The sequence below is a fragment of the Branchiostoma floridae genome, chromosome 17 (assembly GCF_000003815.2).
Source record: "Branchiostoma floridae strain S238N-H82 chromosome 17, Bfl_VNyyK, whole genome shotgun sequence".
Lineage (NCBI taxonomy): Eukaryota > Metazoa > Chordata > Leptocardii > Amphioxiformes > Branchiostomatidae > Branchiostoma > Branchiostoma floridae.
Genome location: NC_049995.1, coordinates 13,239,324 through 13,261,123, shown reverse-complemented (window position 1 = coordinate 13,261,123; position 21,800 = coordinate 13,239,324). Strand labels below are relative to the sequence as shown.

The 21,800-nt window shown below is 39.7% G+C and overlaps 1 protein-coding gene and 1 long non-coding RNA gene across 2 annotated transcripts; both read left to right on the top strand.

The window, feature by feature from the left end:
* Positions 1-5,279: 5,279 nt before the first annotated feature.
* On the top strand, positions 5,280-14,757 carry LOC118404298 (hemicentin-1-like). The gene is made up of 11 exons (XM_035803366.1): positions 5,280-5,484; positions 9,816-10,091; positions 10,390-10,653; positions 10,892-11,140; positions 11,583-11,864; positions 12,106-12,381; positions 12,871-13,140; positions 13,304-13,603; positions 13,845-13,939; positions 14,088-14,146; positions 14,344-14,757. Exons 1-11 carry the CDS (start codon positions 5,280-5,282, stop codon positions 14,522-14,524), a joined length of 2,457 nt encoding a protein of 818 aa, XP_035659259.1. The 3' UTR covers positions 14,525-14,757.
* Positions 14,758-17,252: 2,495 nt separating this feature from the next.
* LOC118404765 lies at positions 17,253-18,032 on the top strand. Its single transcript, XR_004829804.1, has 3 exons — positions 17,253-17,368; positions 17,633-17,744; positions 17,939-18,032. It is a non-coding gene; the product is annotated as an uncharacterized LOC118404765 (long non-coding RNA).
* Positions 18,033-21,800: the final 3,768 nt, after the last annotated feature.

Genomic DNA, 21,800 nt, shown 5'->3' with positions numbered 1-21,800 from the left:
CAGAAGATCCACCGGACTCTGGATTCACTGATGGAGACTGAAGATGTGAGTGTAATCGATCATTCGTGTCCACTGCCTTGACAGTAATCGATTGGCCATATCAAAGGCTGTGAATGAAATAGTTTTGTAGAAAGTGGTTTACTGCAGAATTTTAGAAATAGTGATCTCTATTGACAGTATGTAACTTGATAGTCCACACAGATTGAAATTTAGCCAATGGCAATCATTTTGAAAATTGTCATATATGAAAATCAATTTTTTGTCATAATACAAAATCATGTATTGAGTGCACTACCATAATAATCTAACTTTCCTAGAATATTTCATGTTTGATTTCACTCAGATATCTTTCTTAGGTTTCCCCTTTTCCCCTTGCCCAGGACTACATCAACTTGGCTAGTCTGGATGAGAACACCTACTCAAGTCTGCAAACCGCCTCGGACGAGAAGTACTAACCAGGCACCTGGGATGAGTTCATCACTTCTGCCGTGGAGCTTTTGTTTTTTCCAACATTTGTCTAGTTCTTTGTTTGGTTGCTTGATTTTTGTGTTCAGTTGTTCGTTTGCCTGTTCGGTTTTTTGTTCGTTGTGGGTAGGAGAGCTCTAAAAGTATACAAACATGTGTTAATGTTGTCCATCGTGCCTCATTGACAAAGAGGTGATTGAACGCAGAGAAAGTTTGTATCCATGGTCAGCTTATTAGAGGGCGACAACAAGTTATTCAATGCATCGTGCTGTCATGATGTTTTCCCTATACCAAAGATATCTTAGTGGTTGAAATATTTACAGCACAGTTTCACTTTACACCGTGTGAAAGAGTTTCAAGTACCTGTGCGTTTTGATGATTCAGAATGTTTTGAAGTTGTCTATTTCAATTCTATAACGTTATATATATATTTCACACAATAATGAGACGCCAATTCTGTTTAATACAATAGTACAAACACGTTTGCTACAATATTATATATACATTTAGTCATTCAGTACATGTCAGAGACAACAGCATCTCATAGATAACTATCACAGTAAATCCGACGTTCAATTGTCTAATTTCTTGAGAAATATCATTACCTACAGCAACAAACATAGCCTTTTGAGAGCTGTCAACATCTTTACATAGCACTTTGCTGATGTACATGATGATGTTAAGGTATCTCGGTTGGCTAAATTGGCATTTTGACCTTCCACTGTTTTCTTATTAATGAATTAAGAAAGAATGGAGCCGTAACGAATGTTGATAGATGGGCATTAAAGAATTCTAAATCTGATTTTTTGGGGGCCAAATTGATGACGTCATCATTTTTATTGGCTCTGATATTATTTTTTTCTATGACAAAATACAGCACATTGGTACATACCACTGTAAAAAAAAGTTTGTTTTTTGTTGCATAATGATGAAAGCTACAAACGTAGTGTTGCGCAAACTGATATCTACTAATGATCTGTATTAATTAGAAAATGTTTGTTTTCATCTAATCAAAAAAATTTAATTCTTTATAACTACAGATCGTAAGTAGATATCAGAAAAGGCATGCCTCCCTTCTGTTCACTATAGGGGCCTATCAGTGTGAAGGTTGAGGGGGGTACCGAGAGGGGAGTAAGTTTTCAAGGCCATGCAAACACTCCGCTCAGTGCAGCGTGACACCGTTGTGCATGGGAGGCATGCCTTTTCTGTTGTGCGTAATGTACCGCACTTTGTCCAGTTGTCGCTAGGAGGCAGTACTGAAAATGCCATTGTATCATGCCTGTTATTATCACCTATTATGTAACCATATGTACCTCTGTTTCGTATTACTGACCCTTTAAAAGAAAATTTCACATCATCTTGGTTTTTACGAGATGTTTTTGTCAATGCTACTTTCACCTTCGATGCTCAGCGAACAACGCGGGCTCATAATCATAAATCTGTGAGACTGTTAAATCTACATCACCTTATCTCCATAATGACGAGATTTATCATCAATGTTATAACTGCTAGAACTTTATGTCTTTTGAAAATTTCTTTCAAGAGCGTCTAAAGCAGTAAATCAAAAGCAACGTATCAGTATCACCGTTATTTGTAATGACTTTTTGCAAACTAAAATCTCTCTCTAGTAAGATGTTGCGCAGGCAGCAAAGTAGTACATTTGAACACAGCACCTATAACCATACATTAAAGTTAAACTAGTATACAACAAGTTATGTGCAGTAAATTACAAGCATGTGCGAAGAAAGTATAAGGCAAATTAGTCCCATGTGCAATAAATGAACTACGAAATGAGTACAAAGGTCATCCACTTCCTTTAATCATTAACATGTTTGGAGTGGACGAATGTTACTATTAGGACTGTACGTAATTGGCGTCCACAAATATTCTACCCGGACTGAGTAATCACATGCAAACTATGTCTGATTCCAACGTCGACTCCCCGACATGATACCTCGAAACGGTCACGTGCTACTGGTGTGGCTTGTCTGCGGATTCCTGTTGTCTAAAGGACTTGCTCAAGGTATGTCACATCTAATAATTTAACAAATCATTGGTTATCTTTTTGATAGATGCGTTCTTAACCTTAAGCTTCGTTTGGTCACTGCAATGATATACCCACCTAAACCTATACAGGAGGTAATAAGGAATACCGTCACCATGAGTAAATTCTTAATACAGATCATATTTTGAAAATTTATGGTAAGACCACATGCAATTTTTGGGTTGCTAAAAGTACACTGACATTTTAGTAACAGGTATTATAAGGGATAGACAACGTTTTTCCTGTGTATACGTGTGATTATAAAATTGCGTTCACGTTGACCTAAACAGAATCGGTGGTCCACAACTTTCGCAGTGATATTATTGTATCGCACTGTTGCTTGTTGAATACCTGTCGAAACGAGGAATAAAATAACTGTGCATCTAGCTTTACCCTGGTGTGAAAATGAATGTGTGAAAAATTAATGTGTGAAAATGAAAATGAAAGTTTTCTTCCTAACATTTGCTTTACAGTACACTTTACATAAAGAAAATTGTAAAGTACTTGTCGAAAATCACTTTTCATTATGCTTATTCTATCACAGCTTCTGTATTATACATCGCGATTGGAGAAACAGCCGCCCTGTCCTGTGAAGTGACCCTGACAGGAGGACTGACCCTAAGAACCACAGAATGGTCAAAACTTGGTTCACCTAATGTAATTGTTGCTGACCTGTTGGGACCAGCTCCAGCCTATGCAGGACGGACATCAATCAATGCCACAGGGTTCCTGCTGTTGGACAATGTGCAGCAAGCTGATGAGGGAACCTACAGATGTGTAGGAAGTCTGAGTGACTTTTCGTCAATATCATCCGTGGAATCTGAGCTGTAACTTGCCAGTAAGTCTACAGTTGTATATAATTCTATCTACGATTTTAGATAATCTTTGCATGACACAATGATCTGCCTAACATGTTTTGAGGGAGTAGAGTAAGATGAAAGAGACTTCTGTAATATCAAATCGTTGTTACATTTGCAAAGTCACTCCCAAAGGTACACATAGTCTAAAAGTAAGAAATAAGTAGTACCCCATGACTCACTCAACAGCTTTGTCCCTGCACGTTTCCCCCTTCCTTACCTTTTTATCCTTATGATATAATGATGATAGTTATGATAAAATCATGCAAGAAAAACAATAAGACCTTGGAATATGAATTCTGCATTACAAAAGGCGGGGCTAAATCTCAAGGGTCTGGAGACCTTAATAAGACAGCAATTACCCCAGGTGCGGCCAAAGGACAGTAGCTTTTGAACCACTCACACCGAAAAGGACCCCTACTCTTTTCGATAAGTGCGGTGGGATCTTTAACGTGCTCGTAGTGTGGCTCTCCTCAGACACGGAACCTCCATTTAACGTCCTATCCGAGGAACGGCTCTAAATGAAGCTACAGTACTAATTTTTACCTGAGTGAAGTGAGAAAACGCGTGTAAGGTGCCTTTCCCAAGGGCACAATATTGGTGGCACAGTAACGGATTCGAACATAGAACTTCTGGGTTGTAATAAGAAAATCCTACCGACTGTGCTACACGATCCCACTTTATGTACAGGTATATACGATAGTTGCTAAGTAACATGAATGGGACAAAACTTGACGACAAGAATAAAATGTGGAATCAGGTGCTGTCTAAGTTCTTAGAGATCAATAATTCCAGCAGTTGATTAGTCATTTTCTACATCATCCATTTTTGAGTTAGTGTTGTTGACTATGCACATACATTATGCAAACGTCATGTCTGACCTTTGCACGGCGGTATACAGGCACCCCATGGTGGGCATGGTTTTTTCCGAATCATTCGGACTATGTTTGCGCAATTGCGTAATACTCTCTTGTAATCAGAGGCTGCAAGTAGTCGACCAGGAAGTAAGCTGAAACCTACTAGGAACAGGCTTTCATTCCGCAAAAAAAAACGTGCTCTTTCGACGAATCATGTTGTTTTCCTCTGTTCTTTTTTCCTTATTCCTCGGGTGCAAGCGATTGCAATGTGTGTAAGCACTTTTTGTCAGATTGATAGTATGGCGTAACGGGGGAGAGGGGTTCCATCTGATATATATTATCATAATGAGCTGTTGTTTGTATACTACCATTCCCTTGTTATTGATGATCTTGCGTTGCCTTTGTTTTCGTTCGTAGAGTTTAATATTAGTGAACCATTGGGGAAGTTAGCAACATGTTGACACGTCTTGACTTTGGTAACGTAGGTCAATAATTTCTGTGACATGTCATGAGTGTTTTTCTCACAGAGACATCTATGGTCTGCAATGTTTATTTATAGTTGAGCCAAGATCACATTTATGTGATGCACAGCGCGGGATCGAAGGATCAGCATTATAGAATTTTTCTTCCCGGTCTTTACTTGAAACTTAAGCGACCATATCTTAAGAATCTATAATCATATTTTATCATTTTGTAATCATAACTCGATGGTGACAATGCCAACTTCAACTGATTCCTTGTCACAGTATTCCTATGAAATTTGTTTCTTCATGAAAGAAAAATTGTCAAGTAACGTACGTAGTCTGGCGTACATCTTGATATGAACATTATAAAATGAGATTTCACAAATGAGAGTCCCCAAAATGATTTATTGCTGTACATTTTGATGGTATCCCAGGCGTTCATGGGGTAACAGTGACAGTCAGTCCATCCAGTGCCACAGCAGCCACCAGAAGTTCTTGTACCTTGAACTGTACTTATGTGACAAGTCTGCCTGATGAACCTCCGGATGTGACCTGGACATTTATCCCAGGAGATGGTTCTGCTTATAAAACTATGTACCAGTTATATGGTTTTAACAACAGAGAAATCTTTGGCCCTGGCTATGAAACAAGAACCACGTTTATGGGAGGCATCAGTAACCAGGATGTCAGCCTGCAGCTGACAGGTTTGACTGAGAATGACAGTGGGACTTACAACTGCTATGTGTCTGTATTTGGTGATGGGGATGATCAGAAAACAACAGATATCTCAGTTTTAGGTAAGTGGATTTTATATTGAAAATACAATGGACAGAGATATAGACATAGTGGCAGCGCCACAAAAACACTACATAAGATTAAACAAGGACATACTTAGGAAGTAGATCCTGTGATCACAAGGTCTTGTTATTGACCACCCTTGCTACTGGTAGAAAGATGTAGTCTCCAAGCAAAAGGTGAAATGACATATGGCGTATGTGAATGTCTTCAGTAACATATCATACACTAAAACTTGCAATGTTGTTGGGCCAAACCAGGGGATCATTGTTTTGTTATCACTCCGTTTTCGGTCGCTTTTGGTTGTTTTCGCCTGTTTATGGTATTTCCTGTTTATGGTATTTTTCCGTTGTTTTCGAGATGTTTTCAGTATTAAGTTAGTCTTTTTTAGGTTCAGTTTTTATTTCTAATTTGTTGTTTGTTTTCGGAATTTGGTCATTAGTTTTCGGTTGTTGTGATGTTGAGGTCGCCAAGAAGGTTATATTCTCTATTAAGGCCTCATGTTGTGTCCCTGTATGTAGGTCAACAGCATAGAAACTGTGTATGGGTTTTAATGATATTTGGTATTTCAGTAGCGGTTGCAGAAAGGAAGGTCGTGTTCGAAAATGGTTGGAGTAGCCTTTTTCCGTCAGGGCGGAAGCGGGCCGAATGTGTGCGTCCGCTTTCTTGTGTACACCATAACTCGAGAAGCCTTGAATGGATCATGATAAAATTTGGTAGGCATGTAGCGGTCAGAAAAACAAAGGTTGAATTCGATAACGGGTCCCCTAGTGGCTGCCTAAGATACTGCAGCAAAACTTCAATTTTTGACATCTTATGTTCTGAACATGCTGTGGTCGTGATGTTTGAGTGGTAGATAGCCTTAGTGTAGACTAACATTATTTGAAAGTAATTATGCAAATTGACAGCTAATTTGTATAATAAATAATGAACGTTTTTGGCTGAAAGGTACTTTAGATGATGATCTACATGGAAAGATGCATTTAATTGTAATCAGTGGCCAATCAACAGAAACAGTGTGTTTTCTATATATCTCATTTTGACCTATATCTAAGGGCACAGCTGCTTCTTATATATTTAGCTCCACGAGCCTTGTGACCTGGACGCCCTTATACTGGGGAAAAAATCCGCTAAAAAGCATGAAATTCTGATTGACCATACCAGGGATGCTACCAGGTCATCTGTGGTAACAGTCTTCTACTGTGACTAATTTTTTTGCCACTTAGGATACATTAGAATGCACTAATGTAAATGCATTTAAGTTCGCGGGGATTTAATTTCGTGGGAAAAAGGACTTTCACGGTGGTTTTAAGTTCCATGCACTGTAGTCTCTTATTGTCATGGAAAAATGTTCGCGGTGGTTTTGAGTACGCGGTGGCCAAGCTCCCTATCATCATTTACTATTCGGCTAGGCCGGAATCTGGTAGAGACTACAGTCAAACCTGTAGTAGGGGCCACCCCTACAGAGGGGCCACCTGCCCATAGTGGCCACTTTTTGTCGGTCCCTTGGGTATTTTATCTACAAGTTACCACCTCTATACAGAGGCCACCTGTCTATGGTGGCCACGTTTGTCCGGTCCCTTGAGTGGCCACTATAGACAGGTTTGACTGTACATGATTTTATCATAGCACTATGAAAGTTGCACTGGAAGGTATCACAAGTGTCACCTTTGCCAAGAAGTTTATGTTTTTGGTAGCGTTCGTGGGTTTGTGGGGAACACAATTTCACGCAGTCATTTGCTATTGGGGTAGGCACTATTTAGTAATAAGACATTAAAGTCTTAAGTAAAGGCATAATTATTTGGCAAAGGGATGTGTTCCTCGAACTCTACTTTTTGCTTGTTTTCTGTAATCTGTAAGACACCTAGAAAATGACTGTTACTATCGGGTCGTCGTTACCTACGTTAAAACGTACACTACCTCGCTCATATCCATACAAAGTAATCTATTTTGCCTATCACTATACTGTATCCTCTAACATGTAAATCCTCGTTTGGTTGTAAAGATAGGTGTTAGTAGCAGCAAATTTTTGAAATATATAGACGTGATTACAAGGATAATTTTCAAGCAATAGCTAATGGCTTTACTGCACCCCAGATGCCCAACGTGTCACAGTTACAACCAGCCCCTCGAGTGACTCAGTAGCCTCAGGCAGTGATTACACCTTCAGCTGTACTTATGAAACAAGCCTGCCGGATGGATTTGTTATGGCGGGTTGGTCATTCACTCCAATAGGAGGGAACGTTCAGACCGTTTACCAGATGCAGGTCGATGGATCCGATAATACACAAGTCTACCCTGGTGTCGGGTATGAAACACGGGCTACATTTGCAGGAGATTTCAGTAACCAAGATGCAAGTCTGAAGCTGACAAACATGACAATGGCTGACACTGGGACTTACAGTTGCTTTGTGAACGTCTTTGGGGATGGGGCTACCAGCAGTGATGCAGATATCTCTGTTTTAGGTAAGCATAATCATAAAATGAGGATGGAACTAGATATCTAGATAGAATTGGGTAAGGCTAGGACTATGTTTGAAATTAATGAATGCATTTGCAGATTTTTGTTCGGGACAGCTATTCGTTATTTATTCAGTTAATTTTTCTAATCTTTGCCTGAATATGGTTTCCAAAAATTACCTATTAAGCATTGATCTGCGTTGAATTTTTGTAGCACAGAGTGTAATAACTTTCTTTTTCCAACACATTAATTACGGATGGGTGACTAAGTCAATGCATTATATACTTTACAAAATTAAGCAGGCTGAGAGGTCTTAGAAATTGACAGGTAACACAAAATCTATCACATTATGCGTAAAGGTCAATGTTTGCCCTTCATACTTGTAAGCTAATGTTTAAATGATCATGAGTGACCAGGAAGTATTGTCAAAATCATCAAGATAGAACATGTAATGTTCCACTAAGCCATGACTTGTATACGGCGAATAATTCTCCGCCTTTTTGGGCGTTTATGGATGTTTTGTGTGCGCATAGAATTACGTACGGATTGACTTCGTACTTGGGTCGAAAAAAGGATATACGTCATATGGCAATAACCTGAGTGACGTCATTTCCAGCTTCGCACATTGTACTTTGTACCCCGCGCCATCCAAGCTCCCTGTTAGGTATTAACATTGATCCTTAAGCTTTGTCATTAATATTTATTAATATTTCAAATTCCTATAGTATTTGTACATGAAAGTGGGTCAGATCTAGAAGAATGATTTTCTGATGGACTATCAATGCTCAGAAAAGTCTGAGTAGATGATTGGGACCTTTAGTTGTCACGGGGATATGTACCTTTATCAGCTATTCTCCAATGAGTCCGTATGTTCGTTGAGAAGTCGGCCAGGCTCTTCACATGGAATATGCCTTGAAGTTTACTGCTTACAGTACAGGTTTCTGCTCAGGAAACGTTGGGTCAATCTTCTCTTGATAAGTTTTGTCGGGACAAAACGTTGACAAGTTTACTTTTTATCGCTACGTGCGATTAAGATTAGACAGATATATTCATTCTAAATCCGTCAGTGGGTGTTATTTTCTGACCAGTCTGTTTGCTCGGTGAGCAGTCGTCAGTGCACTTTATTTCTACCTCACGCCCGGCTATTTACACAGAACAGACCATGACATTTAATTTCGTCGCTGATAGGTTTTTCCCCAAAGTCATAATATATTATGTTTGCCGTTAAGTTTTCCCCGACAAGAATTTATCATAAATGTTTTCCCATGCAATTACACGGGGAAGGTTTGGTTCCGTTCATTTACCTTTTGAACTGCAGTGGTATTTTGTAAAAAGTTCCAAAGAGAATAAATGAAGGACGTCCAATTTTCATCATTCGGGTTTGCTACTAGATTTGGCAAAGATGCACTCAGTTAGATACATATTATGCAAAGCTGAACTTTTTCATAAGCAATTAGGAAATTTGTTTACTATATTGTTTTCCATCACTGGGCTTCAATAAATGTATCTTATGTAATACATGGTTGTTAAAACATAAATAGATACCAAACATGCTAATCAGGAACTGATCTTAATATTTGATACTAAATGGCAAAACCACTTAAGTTAACAATTAACGTTTTTACTCGTACTTTGATTAGTTATGTTTTTGTAAGGGCCCCCTTGGAAATCAGGCACTAGGTGATTTAACTGAAGGGGCCACCGTGAAGATTCTTATTTACAAATTATCAAATAAATGAAAGTTCATACTCATGACATGTGTAAGTTTATTTAAAGAGAACATCACCATCACAACATAGATTATGTAAATATATTTCTCATTAAATCCATTTCAAGGAAGTATGACTCTTGTTATTCTGCGCAATCTTACAGATCCCCCCGGTACCCCAACCCTGTCTCTGAGCCCAACCCAAGTGTGTGAGACACAAAACCAGGATGTCCAGCTGACCTGTACTGTGACGTCAGGAACTACACCCTTCACCTACACCTTCCACCGCGAAGACACACAACTGGCATCAGATGGTTCCGCCAGCCTGACTCTGCGTAATGTTGACAGAGTTCATGCAGGAACGTACACCTGTACTGTCTCCAATGTGCTGGGTCCAGACTATTCACAGACAAGCAGTGAACAGTCAGTGGTGGTACATTGTAAGTACAACACAGACTCGAAAATACAACACAAGAAGATTTTTATGCATGCTTTCATTTACTTTTGTGAATAGAAGCATGGCTGTTGATAGACTTGTAAACTTTCGTAAAGCACTATTTAAATATGCAAAGAACTGCAAGCATAGAAGTTTGGAGAGCTTACACTGCATCCTACATTCAACGTATCAGCCACATATTGGAAACAATTAAGTAAAAACCATTACTAAGTCACAAATCCAGACTAATTGCAAAATAATGCTTTTAATTTTGTTCCCAACGCTTTTTGTCTTGCCTTCAGATCTTGACACCCCCCATCTGACCCCCAGTAGCCCAGTGACTGTAGTAGAGGGCGATGACCTGAGTGTTGTGTGTAGTGTGACCTCTGACCCAGCCTCGCCCACCTTACAGTGGGGTAGAGGTGGAAATGATGAACCAACAGGAGCAACACTGAGGAAAACCCCTGTCAGTCGGAGTGATGCAGGGACGTACACTTGTACAGCAACAAACACGTGTGGAACAGGGTCAAGGTCATCTTCAGCACAAGTGGTGGTGGAGGTACAATGTAAGTAGGGATATTTGTAGCTGAATCTGCTGCCTATAGAGACATTTTAGTAGTTCATCTAAGATTTTGATAGTCATTATGTATATTTCAAGATAATCTGTGCAACCATGTAATACTGAGTTTTATAATAGGAAAATAATTCTCGTACTTCAGTTTGAAAAGGAAGGTCAAGCGATACACAAGTACAGGTTATGAAAATCAAATTAGATCAACTTTACCTCCCTATACCTACTCTCAGACCCCCCAGACGAAACCCCCACCTGCACAGTGACTGAATCAGGAAACAACATTGTCCTGAGATGTGAGCTACAGGGGGGAAACCCAGCTGTGGACCTGGTCTGGACATACGGGAGTGGTCAGCAGGCTGGGACCTCACAAATGTCTGTGAACCAGGTGAACGCACCTGTAACAGCTGATGGAACAACTTACACCTGTACAGCTACAAGTGTGGCACTGAATCCGGGAGGGACCTGCTCCGTTACCCTCAGTAAGTTTTTTTTTTTAGTTTGATGGCTACTACTCGGTTGTAGAAAGAAATGATGTTTGTTGCACTTCTGTCATTACATTTTATCAGGAAGTGTGTAATATTTGATATCACTTTCTCATACATGTTACTGTCTTTCAATTTTACTGCTGCAAGATATATACTTTATGTAAAATATACATACAACGTAGTTAGAACATGTTGTACATAATTATGTTATGGTGAAAAAAAGTATACTGTAAATGCAGAAATGTTCGCGGTGGATTAATGTTCGCGGTTTTCGCGGTAACCACTTCACCGCGAACTTAAAACCACCGCGAACATTTTTCTATTATAGTATTAGATTGCAGTCTATGGTGTTACCGCGAAAAGTCCCTTTTCCCGCTACCGCGAAATTAAATCCCCGCGAACTTAAATACATTTACAGTATTGTTGTCTACCCCAGCCGCCCCATCAGTGACAGTGTCTCCCCAGCCGACCTCCACAGTCCTGCTGGGTACGGCCAGTCACAGTCTCACTTGTACTGTGGACTCACCTGGTGTCCCAGCAGCCTCTGCGCTCACCTGGACCGGCCCAGCTGTGACGGCAGGTAGGACAACAGGTGGGACCCTGACCACGCCCAGTCTGACCATCTCAGGTGTGCTGAAGACTGACGCAGGAGACTACACCTGCACTGCTACGAACCTGGTCGGGGATGGATCGGACTCTCTCAGTCTGGTGGTGCACTGTGAGTATGCTTGTTTTCCGTTACTGTTTTGGCGACGATCAATACTTAGTAGAAGACTTGATACCTTAAGCGACAAACAAGTATACAGTCAAGTGTTGTCATGAAAGGTGAACAATTAACAAGTGGTATTTAATCCCATTCCACAGCTAATCGTTCACCCATACTTATTATTGATTTTCATTCAGTTTTGTGCCCTTTTATCCTTATGCAATGAAGCCTCAAAATGAATGTATTCCCCTAGACCCTCCAGAGCTGACCGTAACCGCTACCCCTAACCCCGTGAACGAGACCCAGTCCGTCAGCCTGACCTGTACAGCAGACAGTAACCCTGGCGTCACCTCCATGACGTGGGTGTTTGTGGAGACAGGAGAAACTCTGATACAGCAGACTACAGGAAACTCTCTCACCTACACCAGCAGTTCTGTGAGCCATGAAAATGCAGGAGTCTACAGATGTACAGTTGACAATGGTGTGGTGGGATCACCCGTGGACAAAGACCAGGCCCTTAATGTCAACTGTAAGTATATATATCTTCAACTAAGTTTCAAATAATTTCATTTGTCACCCACTAAAAAGGCACTATGCTGGTTAGATAGGTCAATAAATCTAGTCCATGCACAGAGCATTTAAGCATGAAAAATACCTTTATACATAATAATGTTATCTATCTATTCATTTTTGCTGAAAAATAGTTTTTCAACAATAACTACAGTTCTACTACCTTCGCCGAAATACATTTACCGTGTTATTGACGACCATTATTATTCATCCAAATTATGTCATCATTTGCATAATATTCAGCCAGTATTGGGCCATCTTCTCTACTTAGCCTGGTTTCCTGTGACGACATAAACTAGGTTGCGCTAGATAAAGTCTTTCTCGTGTAATGGTAGGAGTATACAATCGCAAGTAACTTGATTTACGTTACTTCCATGTACAATTCCGTTATAAGTTTCAGCTAAGCTTCTTAATTCAGTCATTTTTCTTTTTCACATTATTCCTTCAGTTGTTCCAATCTTCAACCACACAAGAGAAGTTTACGTCATTCAAACATCCCAGCCTGTCACACTGGAGTGTTCTGCCTTCGCCTACCCGCCACAGATAGTCTACACGTGGATGAAGGGTGGATATGACATCACTGGTAATGCCACCAGCCAGGATGGAGTCAGCACACTGTACATAGCAAGTGTAGAGAGGGAAAACTATGGGGACTACACATGTAAAGCCAGGAATGGACATGGACAACGATCTACTGTTATTCAATTGGCGGAGGAATGTAAGTGGATTATGTTCACACGAAGTGCAGTATAAATTCTTTCTTGATTTGTAATTGATTGCTTGATATTTACATTATAATTGCATAGAATCCAGCTTGACAAGCAGTATCTAAGCGATGTAGCTTTTAATTGTTACCTGCTTACCTGTTGATACAAACTCAGCCCAACCAGAGGCGCCCAATAATCTGGATTACACCAAAAAGACAGCGGCAGGCGTGGTCACCTTGACATGGACAGCGGGGTTTAACGGTGGACTGGAGACGACCCACACTGTACAGTACAGGCTGGAAGCCACTACAGACTGGGTCAGCGGGCCATCAGTAGTGGAGGCGGTTTCACAGAACAGACCTGAGTTTACCCAGACTCTGGAGTTGTCTGAGAAGGGACAGTACGAAATCCGCATCCGGGCACAGAACAGCCAGGGAGCTGTGGGGTCAAATGTCATCCAGGTTCTCGTGGAAGGTGTGTAACAAATAAGTCATGTCTTTTGTGATGTCGAAAATCTTTATCGCACCGGAATCATTGCTTATCCTTGTTTGACTTGTTTGTATCGATAGGCTTCAAGACGCTTGTGAACTCAACTAAAAGCATTTTTGTAGCATTTAACATTTGCTTTGGGCATCCGTTTTCTTTTGGCACTTTTGCTCTGAGCTTTCATAGGGTTGGACTTTCTTGGTTATACTATCATTCATTTTTCCCTTAGAAAACCAGATCCTGTATGGAACCTTAGCCATCGCCAGTGTTGATTACACCGAGGGGATTTGTGACGGAGAGCTTTCTAACCGTGTAGTGACTCAGGTTTGTCTGAGTATTCCCATAAAACTTATTGAAACACATGTCGAAACCATGCATATAAGGACATCTTTAAGCTGACTCAATGAATGTTGTGCTAAAAAGTCGCATGTACATATTTGTTAATGTCTCTTATTTCTCTTTTTCTCTCTAGCTGGACTCTATATTTGACAGCTACAAAGGCTATGAAGGGGCAGAAGTCACCGGATGCAGGTGGATGCTTCAACCTTCTTTAGAATATCGCCTATTGATAGATTGATTGTAGCTCTGGGTACTTTTGGATTAATTTGGGTGTCATACCCATTGTAATTGTTTCATTTCTTGCAGCCATTAGAGTAATATATATCGAGGGTCACAAGAATCTCGTTAAATGTTTGGTCAAAGTCGTAATATCCCATTTCTTTTGTCAGATCCGGCAGCGTCCTTGCAGATTTTCAGGCCATTGTGGCCCAGTCTGAGTCGGCTGCAGCCCAGACTTCGTACACTCAGGAACTGGCAGATGGACAGCTGGGGGAGTTCACTGTGGATCTTTTGAGCAGTAGGATCAGTGACACCCAAAGTACAGGCGAGATTTGTTACTTCTTATCATGATTGAAAAGACCTAGAAATAGTATGTGTATATATCCCGTATGTATCGGTCTTGTATATAATTCTCTAACTTCTGTCAGTGGCGAGCCTTTAGTTGTAATTTGTTTCCCACTCTAAAAACAAATGAAAATTATCGTAAAAGAAGTCATGAAGTGAACTTCAATTTACTCCTTAATTACTCCGTGAGGGCAGGTCAAATTGTCATTTGGGTTGCTTAATGATTGTTATCAAATGCCTTTTTTTCTTAGTCGGCATGAGAGATTCAACCACTGTCATCATCATAGCTGTGGTGGTCAGTGTTGTGCTGATAGCTGTAATTGTCGCCGTCATATTTCTCGTGAGAAGACGAACAAGCCGCGGTGAGTATATAGCTGTTTAATGAGATAAGGATAACAAAAGCAAGCATGAAAGCTCTCCGTAACATCATTCAACGCTTCTATAGCTATAGATCTACTGAAACCCTGTGCTGACCTTGTCTGGTGGAAACCTTGCACTCTATATGAAAATTGTGTACCACTTTCATTTTGTGATCACATTCTGATAATGATAATGATAATCTAACCCTGTGTTTCAGATAAAGCTGCTACCAACACTCCCAAAAGCCTGGAATTGGAAGATGTTGTAAGTGATTACCCATGCATGTATCTAAGTTATAGTACGAGTTAGAGATTTATAGATCAGTTTGAATCATCCTTGTGTAAATCTTCATTGTTTTGACGTTTTCTTTATTTTATCAGCATGACTATCCCATCGGATTTGCATGCACAGCAGCTAAACAAATAGAGTAAATATGCAATCAATGAGAATCAACCGTAAACGTACTGCTCTGTTTTCCTAGACGACTGATTCTGGCGATGCGTATCAAAGTTTGAGGATTTCCCATAGGCGAAAGGTAAATTTACAGCATTTCCATATAAACATGCTTTGTAATCTGCTTTTTGTTCTTATATTCCGTTTATTACAAGATCTTAACAGATGTCATTTTGCAACTGTTATAACCTAGTGCATAAACAACTCAAGTTGCAATTATTTGTGTAAAGGATATTTGACACTTTTCACATCTATTACTGTAAACAGTAACTTTTATACATCTGTAATTGGCAAATTCAACCTTTCTGCAAGTTATACCTATACATTCCAGCATAACGTTTTGTTTTCCTTTACAGTCTGACCACACGTATCAGGGTTTAATGCCACGTGGTGAAAATAAGGTAACCACTTCATTTCTCCTGATCAATTTTCCTTTGATAACTTTATGCACTTACGTGCGCACACTCACACAAACACACACACACAACACGCAGTCACACAAGCATATATTTGTGTGGGTTCCCGTGTTTGTATGTGAGTGTGAATTCCATTCGCTGAAAAGACACGATATAGGTTAACAGTATTGGATTGAGTATATCAGATCTAACCGGATGTACTATATTTGATATATTTGAATGAAATGCAGATTCCAGATGAATCTGCTTACGAAGATTTGAAGACATCGGAATTCCCTCGAAGCCAGCTAGCCATCAAAGAGGAACTCGGACACGGAGAGTTTGGAAGCGTCCATAGAGCTGAAGCCTGGAACTTGTCCGGGCATGAAGGCGTAACAGTGGTCGCCGTCAAGTCAATGAAAGGTGAACTTTTTTTTTTTTCAAATTGCGGACACGTGGTTTCATTGATGGTGCACACGATTATTCACCTACGACAAATGCGGTCATCGTCGCTTTAATTTACGGCACATTTCACTTACAAACATACCCCTACGTTTTATTACTTTCTTATTGATATCTAGTGTGTGGGATGTGCATTCTGTTTATACAAAGCGATGTAGCGAGAATAGACACGTTGTCTAACTGATGCAGTAAGATCTAGTCTGACTAAAATAGCGCCCCTAGCGGCCGGCCCTACAATTGGTCATTAACCCCAGCCAGCGAGAGATTGTGTAAACACAGGCTACAGTAAGATTACATTTGCAGAAAACTGAGACGCCTACTTACAGCGTTGATTGTTAATTTTCAGCTGTGACAAGTCCTGCTTTCTTCAAGGAACTCTCAGTATTGAAGCTCCTTGGAGAGCATCCAAATGTTGTGTTGTTTCTGGGCTGCTGCACAGATGCAGGTTAGTTCCAAAAATTCTCCTTCAGTAAAGTAACCTGATACTGGAATAATGAAAAAAAACGAAATTTTTGATCCACCCTTCCTAAAACAAACCGTTGCTTTTACATAATAAGTACTTGACACATTATTTAAATCAGTTTGCTTGTATCCTCAGATCCGTTCTACCTGCTGCTTGAGTACGTTTCCGGAGGGAGTCTCCAGTCCAACCTCCGCACCAGCCGCACCCAGCAAACATACGGGAACTTACACGGCGGCAGCAAGTCCCTCTCCTCACGTGACCTCACCAAGTTCGCCTGGGACGTGGCCAAGGGGATGAGCTTTCTGTCAGCGAAGAAGGTGAGTGGTAAACGTGGATTGCAACAAATACTTACTTTGATCACACTGACTACATAACATATAACCAACCCTATATGAATAAGGGCAGCGGAAGGTACCGACTTCTTAGCTCCTTTGACACAGATGTCGCGTTCTGGTCGCAAATAGGCCAGATACCCGATGATGACTCACTGTTGTTCAGTTCTTTTTGATGTTTTTAATGTAAGCGAAAGACGTGTAAGACAAAATTAACTTTTCAATCCCCGGTATAATAGTTGTTATCATTTTAATACATACTATTATACAGATCCTCCACCGTGACCTAGCGACCCGGAACGTTCTTGTGTCTGCAGACCGGACCTGTAAGGTGTCAGACTTCGGCTTCTCACGGGAGGGGGATGAGTACGAAAGGACCACTAAGGTTTTTATTGCAGACTTCACTTTTCAAGAATTTAACATTTGTCTTAGAGCTATCCAACAGTATGCTGTGGACATCAGTTGATATGATTTATGTCTACAAGGAGCAGGTGTAAAATCAAATTTAGTCAATTGATCGGGAAACCTGTACTTTATTTTTAATGAGGATTTGGTTTGATAGTTTTTGTTTCTGTTTATTGTTTGAAAACCCAGTGTTAAGTATAGCTTCGCCGATATTGGCATTTATCCATTGTATATATTACACCAGACCCGCCTGCCTATCCGCTGGATGGCCCCCGAGTCGCTGTTCCACCGGAAGTACACCACCAAGACGGACGTCTGGGCCTTTGGAGTGCTGCTCTGGGAGATCGTCACACTGGGTGGGTTCATATGATTCCATTGAAAGTTATTGTTCATACAAAGCCAACCATAATAACAAAGTAGGTTACCTACTTAATATTTACATTAATTAAAAAAGAATAACCTGGTCTCTGTTGAAAGACTTTGGCCATTACACTTTGCAAAAGTGCGATTCAGGAGGGACATACAACTCATGATGTTTGTTTCCCCCTAGGTGCCACCCCGTACCCCGGTATGTCCAAACGAGGCGTGATGGACGGAGTTCAGCAGGGATACAGGATGGACAAGCCAAAGCACTGTGATGAGAAACTGTAAGTCGAAATACTTGTTAAAGTGAGATTGGTTTCTTCTTTCTCATAATATTCTTTAGCGAGAAAATATAGCCACACACACAATATTACCACTTCATTCTTTGCGGACTTATCTCATACTTAATGTAGAATGAGGTGCATGGCAAAATAGCGACAAAACTAGTACTGCTTTCCTTAGTCAAATGCTGTGTATGAACATAAGATTTAAACTTGTTACACGAATCACACTGTTCTAGCTACACCCTGATGATGAACTGCTGGGATGCTGATCCCTCCCGGAGACCAGAGTTCCGGAAGATCCAGCGGACCCTGGACTCACTCATGGAGACTGAACATGTGAGTGTAATCGCTCATTCGTGTCCACTGCCTTGACAGTAAAAGATTGGCCATATCAAAGGCTGTGAATGAAATAGTTTTGTAGAAAGTGGTTTACTACAGAATTTTAGAAATAGTAATCTCTATTGACAGTATGTAACCTGATAGTCCACACAGATTGAAATTTAGCCAATGGTAATCATTTTGAAAATTGTCATATATTAAAATCAATTTTTTGTCATAATACAAAATCATGTATTGAGTGCACTGCCATAATAATCTAACTTTCCTAGAATATTTCATGTTTGATTTCACTCAGATATCTTTCTTAGGTTTCCCCTTTTCCCCTTGCCCAGGACTATATCAACCTGGCTAGTCTGGATGAGAACACCTACACAAGTCTGCAAACCGCCTCGGACGAGAAGTACTAACTAGGCACCTGGGATGAGTTCATCACTTCTGTCGTGGAGCTTTTGGTTTTTCCAACATTTGTCTAGTTCTTTGTTTAGTTGCTTGATTTTTGTGTTCAGTTGTTCGTTTGCCTGTTCGGTTTTTTGTTCGTTGTGGGTAGGAGAGCTCTAAAAGTATACAAACATGTGTTTATGTTGAGAAAGTTGAGAAAGTTTGTATCCATGGTCATCTTATAAGAGGGCGACAACAAGTTATTCAATGCATTGTGCTGTCATGATGTTTTCCCTATACCAAAGATATCTTAGTGGTTGAAATATTTAGAGCACAGTTTCACTTTACACCGTGTGAAAGAGTTTCAAGTACCTGAGCGTTTTGATGATTCAGAATGTTTTGAAGTTGTCTGTTTTCATTCCTATAACGTTATATATGTTTCACACAATAATGAGACGCCAATTATGTTTAATACAATAGTAGAAACACATTTGCTACAATATTATATATATATATAATAATTCATTACATGTCAGACACAACAGCATTTCATTGATAACTATCACAGTAAATCCGACGTTCAATTGTCTAATTTGTTGAGAAATATCATTAGCTATAGCAACAAACATAGCCTTTTGAGAGCTGTCAACATTTTTACATAGCACTTTGCTGATGTACGTGATGATGTTAAATGCAGGATGATGATAAATATCATTAATGATACGTATCAACAGACAGTATGAAGATGTTGAATGGGCGTAACTTATCAAAAGAATTTCGAATTCAGATGTAACTGAAGCCGTCTTTAAGACTATATGTAATCTTGATATATATATATGCAAACAAACATGTCTTCACATAATATTCCTAAAAACTGCACGTCGACAACACACGTATACCCTTATGTTTGCAATCCAAATATTCAAGAGGATTAGCAGTGTCAGAGTTGATAAGATTATTGCAATATGCATTACTAATCAAGTATAAATTAATAGCTTATAGGCTATTTGAAGTCACAATTTCTCCAATATCATGTCAAATTCTTTAATGTAAAACTAAAATTGGATGTACTAGCAAAATCGGTGCCATATTGATTGACTTTTGAATATATTTGTATAACTGCAAAAGCATTATGGCATATTGATGTACTATCGTTCATCATATTCTTCAAAAACAGTTTGATTTAAACCATAGATAGTACCAATACAGCACTTACGACTATATTCAAGTTTCATATCTGTAAACACGTTTTCACCTGTCTTATACATTAAAGCTGAACATTGATAAGACAGATGTGCAATGGGCAGGGTAGCATCCTATTTCTACCGGAGCATAGAAAATTTATCTATTCGTAATCTTCCAAGCAAAGCTTTCTCGTATTTTGTTAGTGATTGCATATCTTTGACGCACACGCCACGTAGCACTTCAATGAGCTACGTGACATTTCCTCAAAGGGTGACGTTTAGGTCGGGCAGGTCACGGGTATAATGTTGGGGGCAATAACAGTCTGTTGTATACATGTGTAAAGCACATATTTTGGATTACATTATAGTCCCGTTTGAGTCAATCCTTGAATATTTGAAGCCCATGAAACATCCATGTGTACGGTGTAATAAACCGTGTAATATCTTATTGAATGAACATTTGACGAAAATACTATGATAACGTTGACACTGGCAAACGGTCCTCAGTGTATGGAACAATGATAAAATTGACACTGAAAAACAGTAATGTGTTTAAGTATATGTATGATAAAATCAACATAAAAAATCCACATTTTCTTTACTTTCGTTAAAAAAAGTTTGAGTAGATGTTTTTGCATTTGACTCAGGAACTTACTTAGTTTTCTAAACAAACTTCTTTTTTACGTGCTCTCACAAGATCTAATGTATCTTACAGGTCTTCAACTGGGCAAAACGTAAGTTTTCAAGTAGTACTTGATTCTTCTGAGAAGAGATGAGATCTCATCAGACTATTGACTTTGGAACAGAAGACGACCGTTCGTCATTCCAAACTCGATTCTGTTAGGAAAGTGTTTAGGTTCATATTAAGTAATGTGCTTAAATGTTGCAAAATATTAATTTTTGATCCCAAAATAACACACTGAAAAAATACATACACACTGAAGATATCTATTAGATTATGTAGCAAATTTCGCATTATGTAAAGTATATTTGAGACAAGCAAGATATCTGTCAGAGTATCATGTTGTCCCTACACACAGCTTGTGTTTGGTGCAGGTCAAGTCAGGTGCAAAGCTATGACGGGTATATATACCCTGCAGGGATGGGGGATACAAATGGTGACACAGATGTTATACACGCAACAAAAGACTAGGATGTGACGGAAAAGTTACTTACGGTTCTAAAATCGCTATGCAATTTAAGTAATGGTCACAGATTTCTTTCCAGTCTAAAGGGAACTATGGTGTAATGCCAAGTGTCAATCAAGTGTAACGTCAAGGTACAAATCCAATCCTATCTGTTTCATGACCAATTACACACGGAAAAAGCTGTAGAACGAATGTTTAGTGCATGCAACGTTTTATGGATCTCTTTCTTCACTTAGTGCACAGATAACAAAATAAGATAGTTTTAATAGCCATGCATCATTGATTAATCCGTATACTGGTCAAATATAGTTCAATGTTTCACTAATTGGTAATATCCACAGTTCAGGCCACGTTAGCAGGTGTATCCCACCATATAGTAGGTGCAGCTACAGTCCATAATGTAGGGGGCTCTTCTGCAAAGACCACGTTAGGCCTTGACCCCAATCGACCCTTCTGTTTACTATAGGGGACCATCAGTGTAAACCTTGAGGGGGATATTGAGAGGGGAGTAAGTTCTCAAGGCCATGCAAACACTCCGCTCAGTGCACCGTGACATGTTATGCATGGGAGGCATTCTTTTCAATTTCTGTGGTGCGTGGTGTACCGCAGTATGTCAAGTTGTCGCTAAGAGGCAGTACTGAAATTTTGTCTGCTATAATCTGATATGTAACGATAGGTTAATTCGTTCTGTTTTTTATTAGCCTTTCTGATCATTT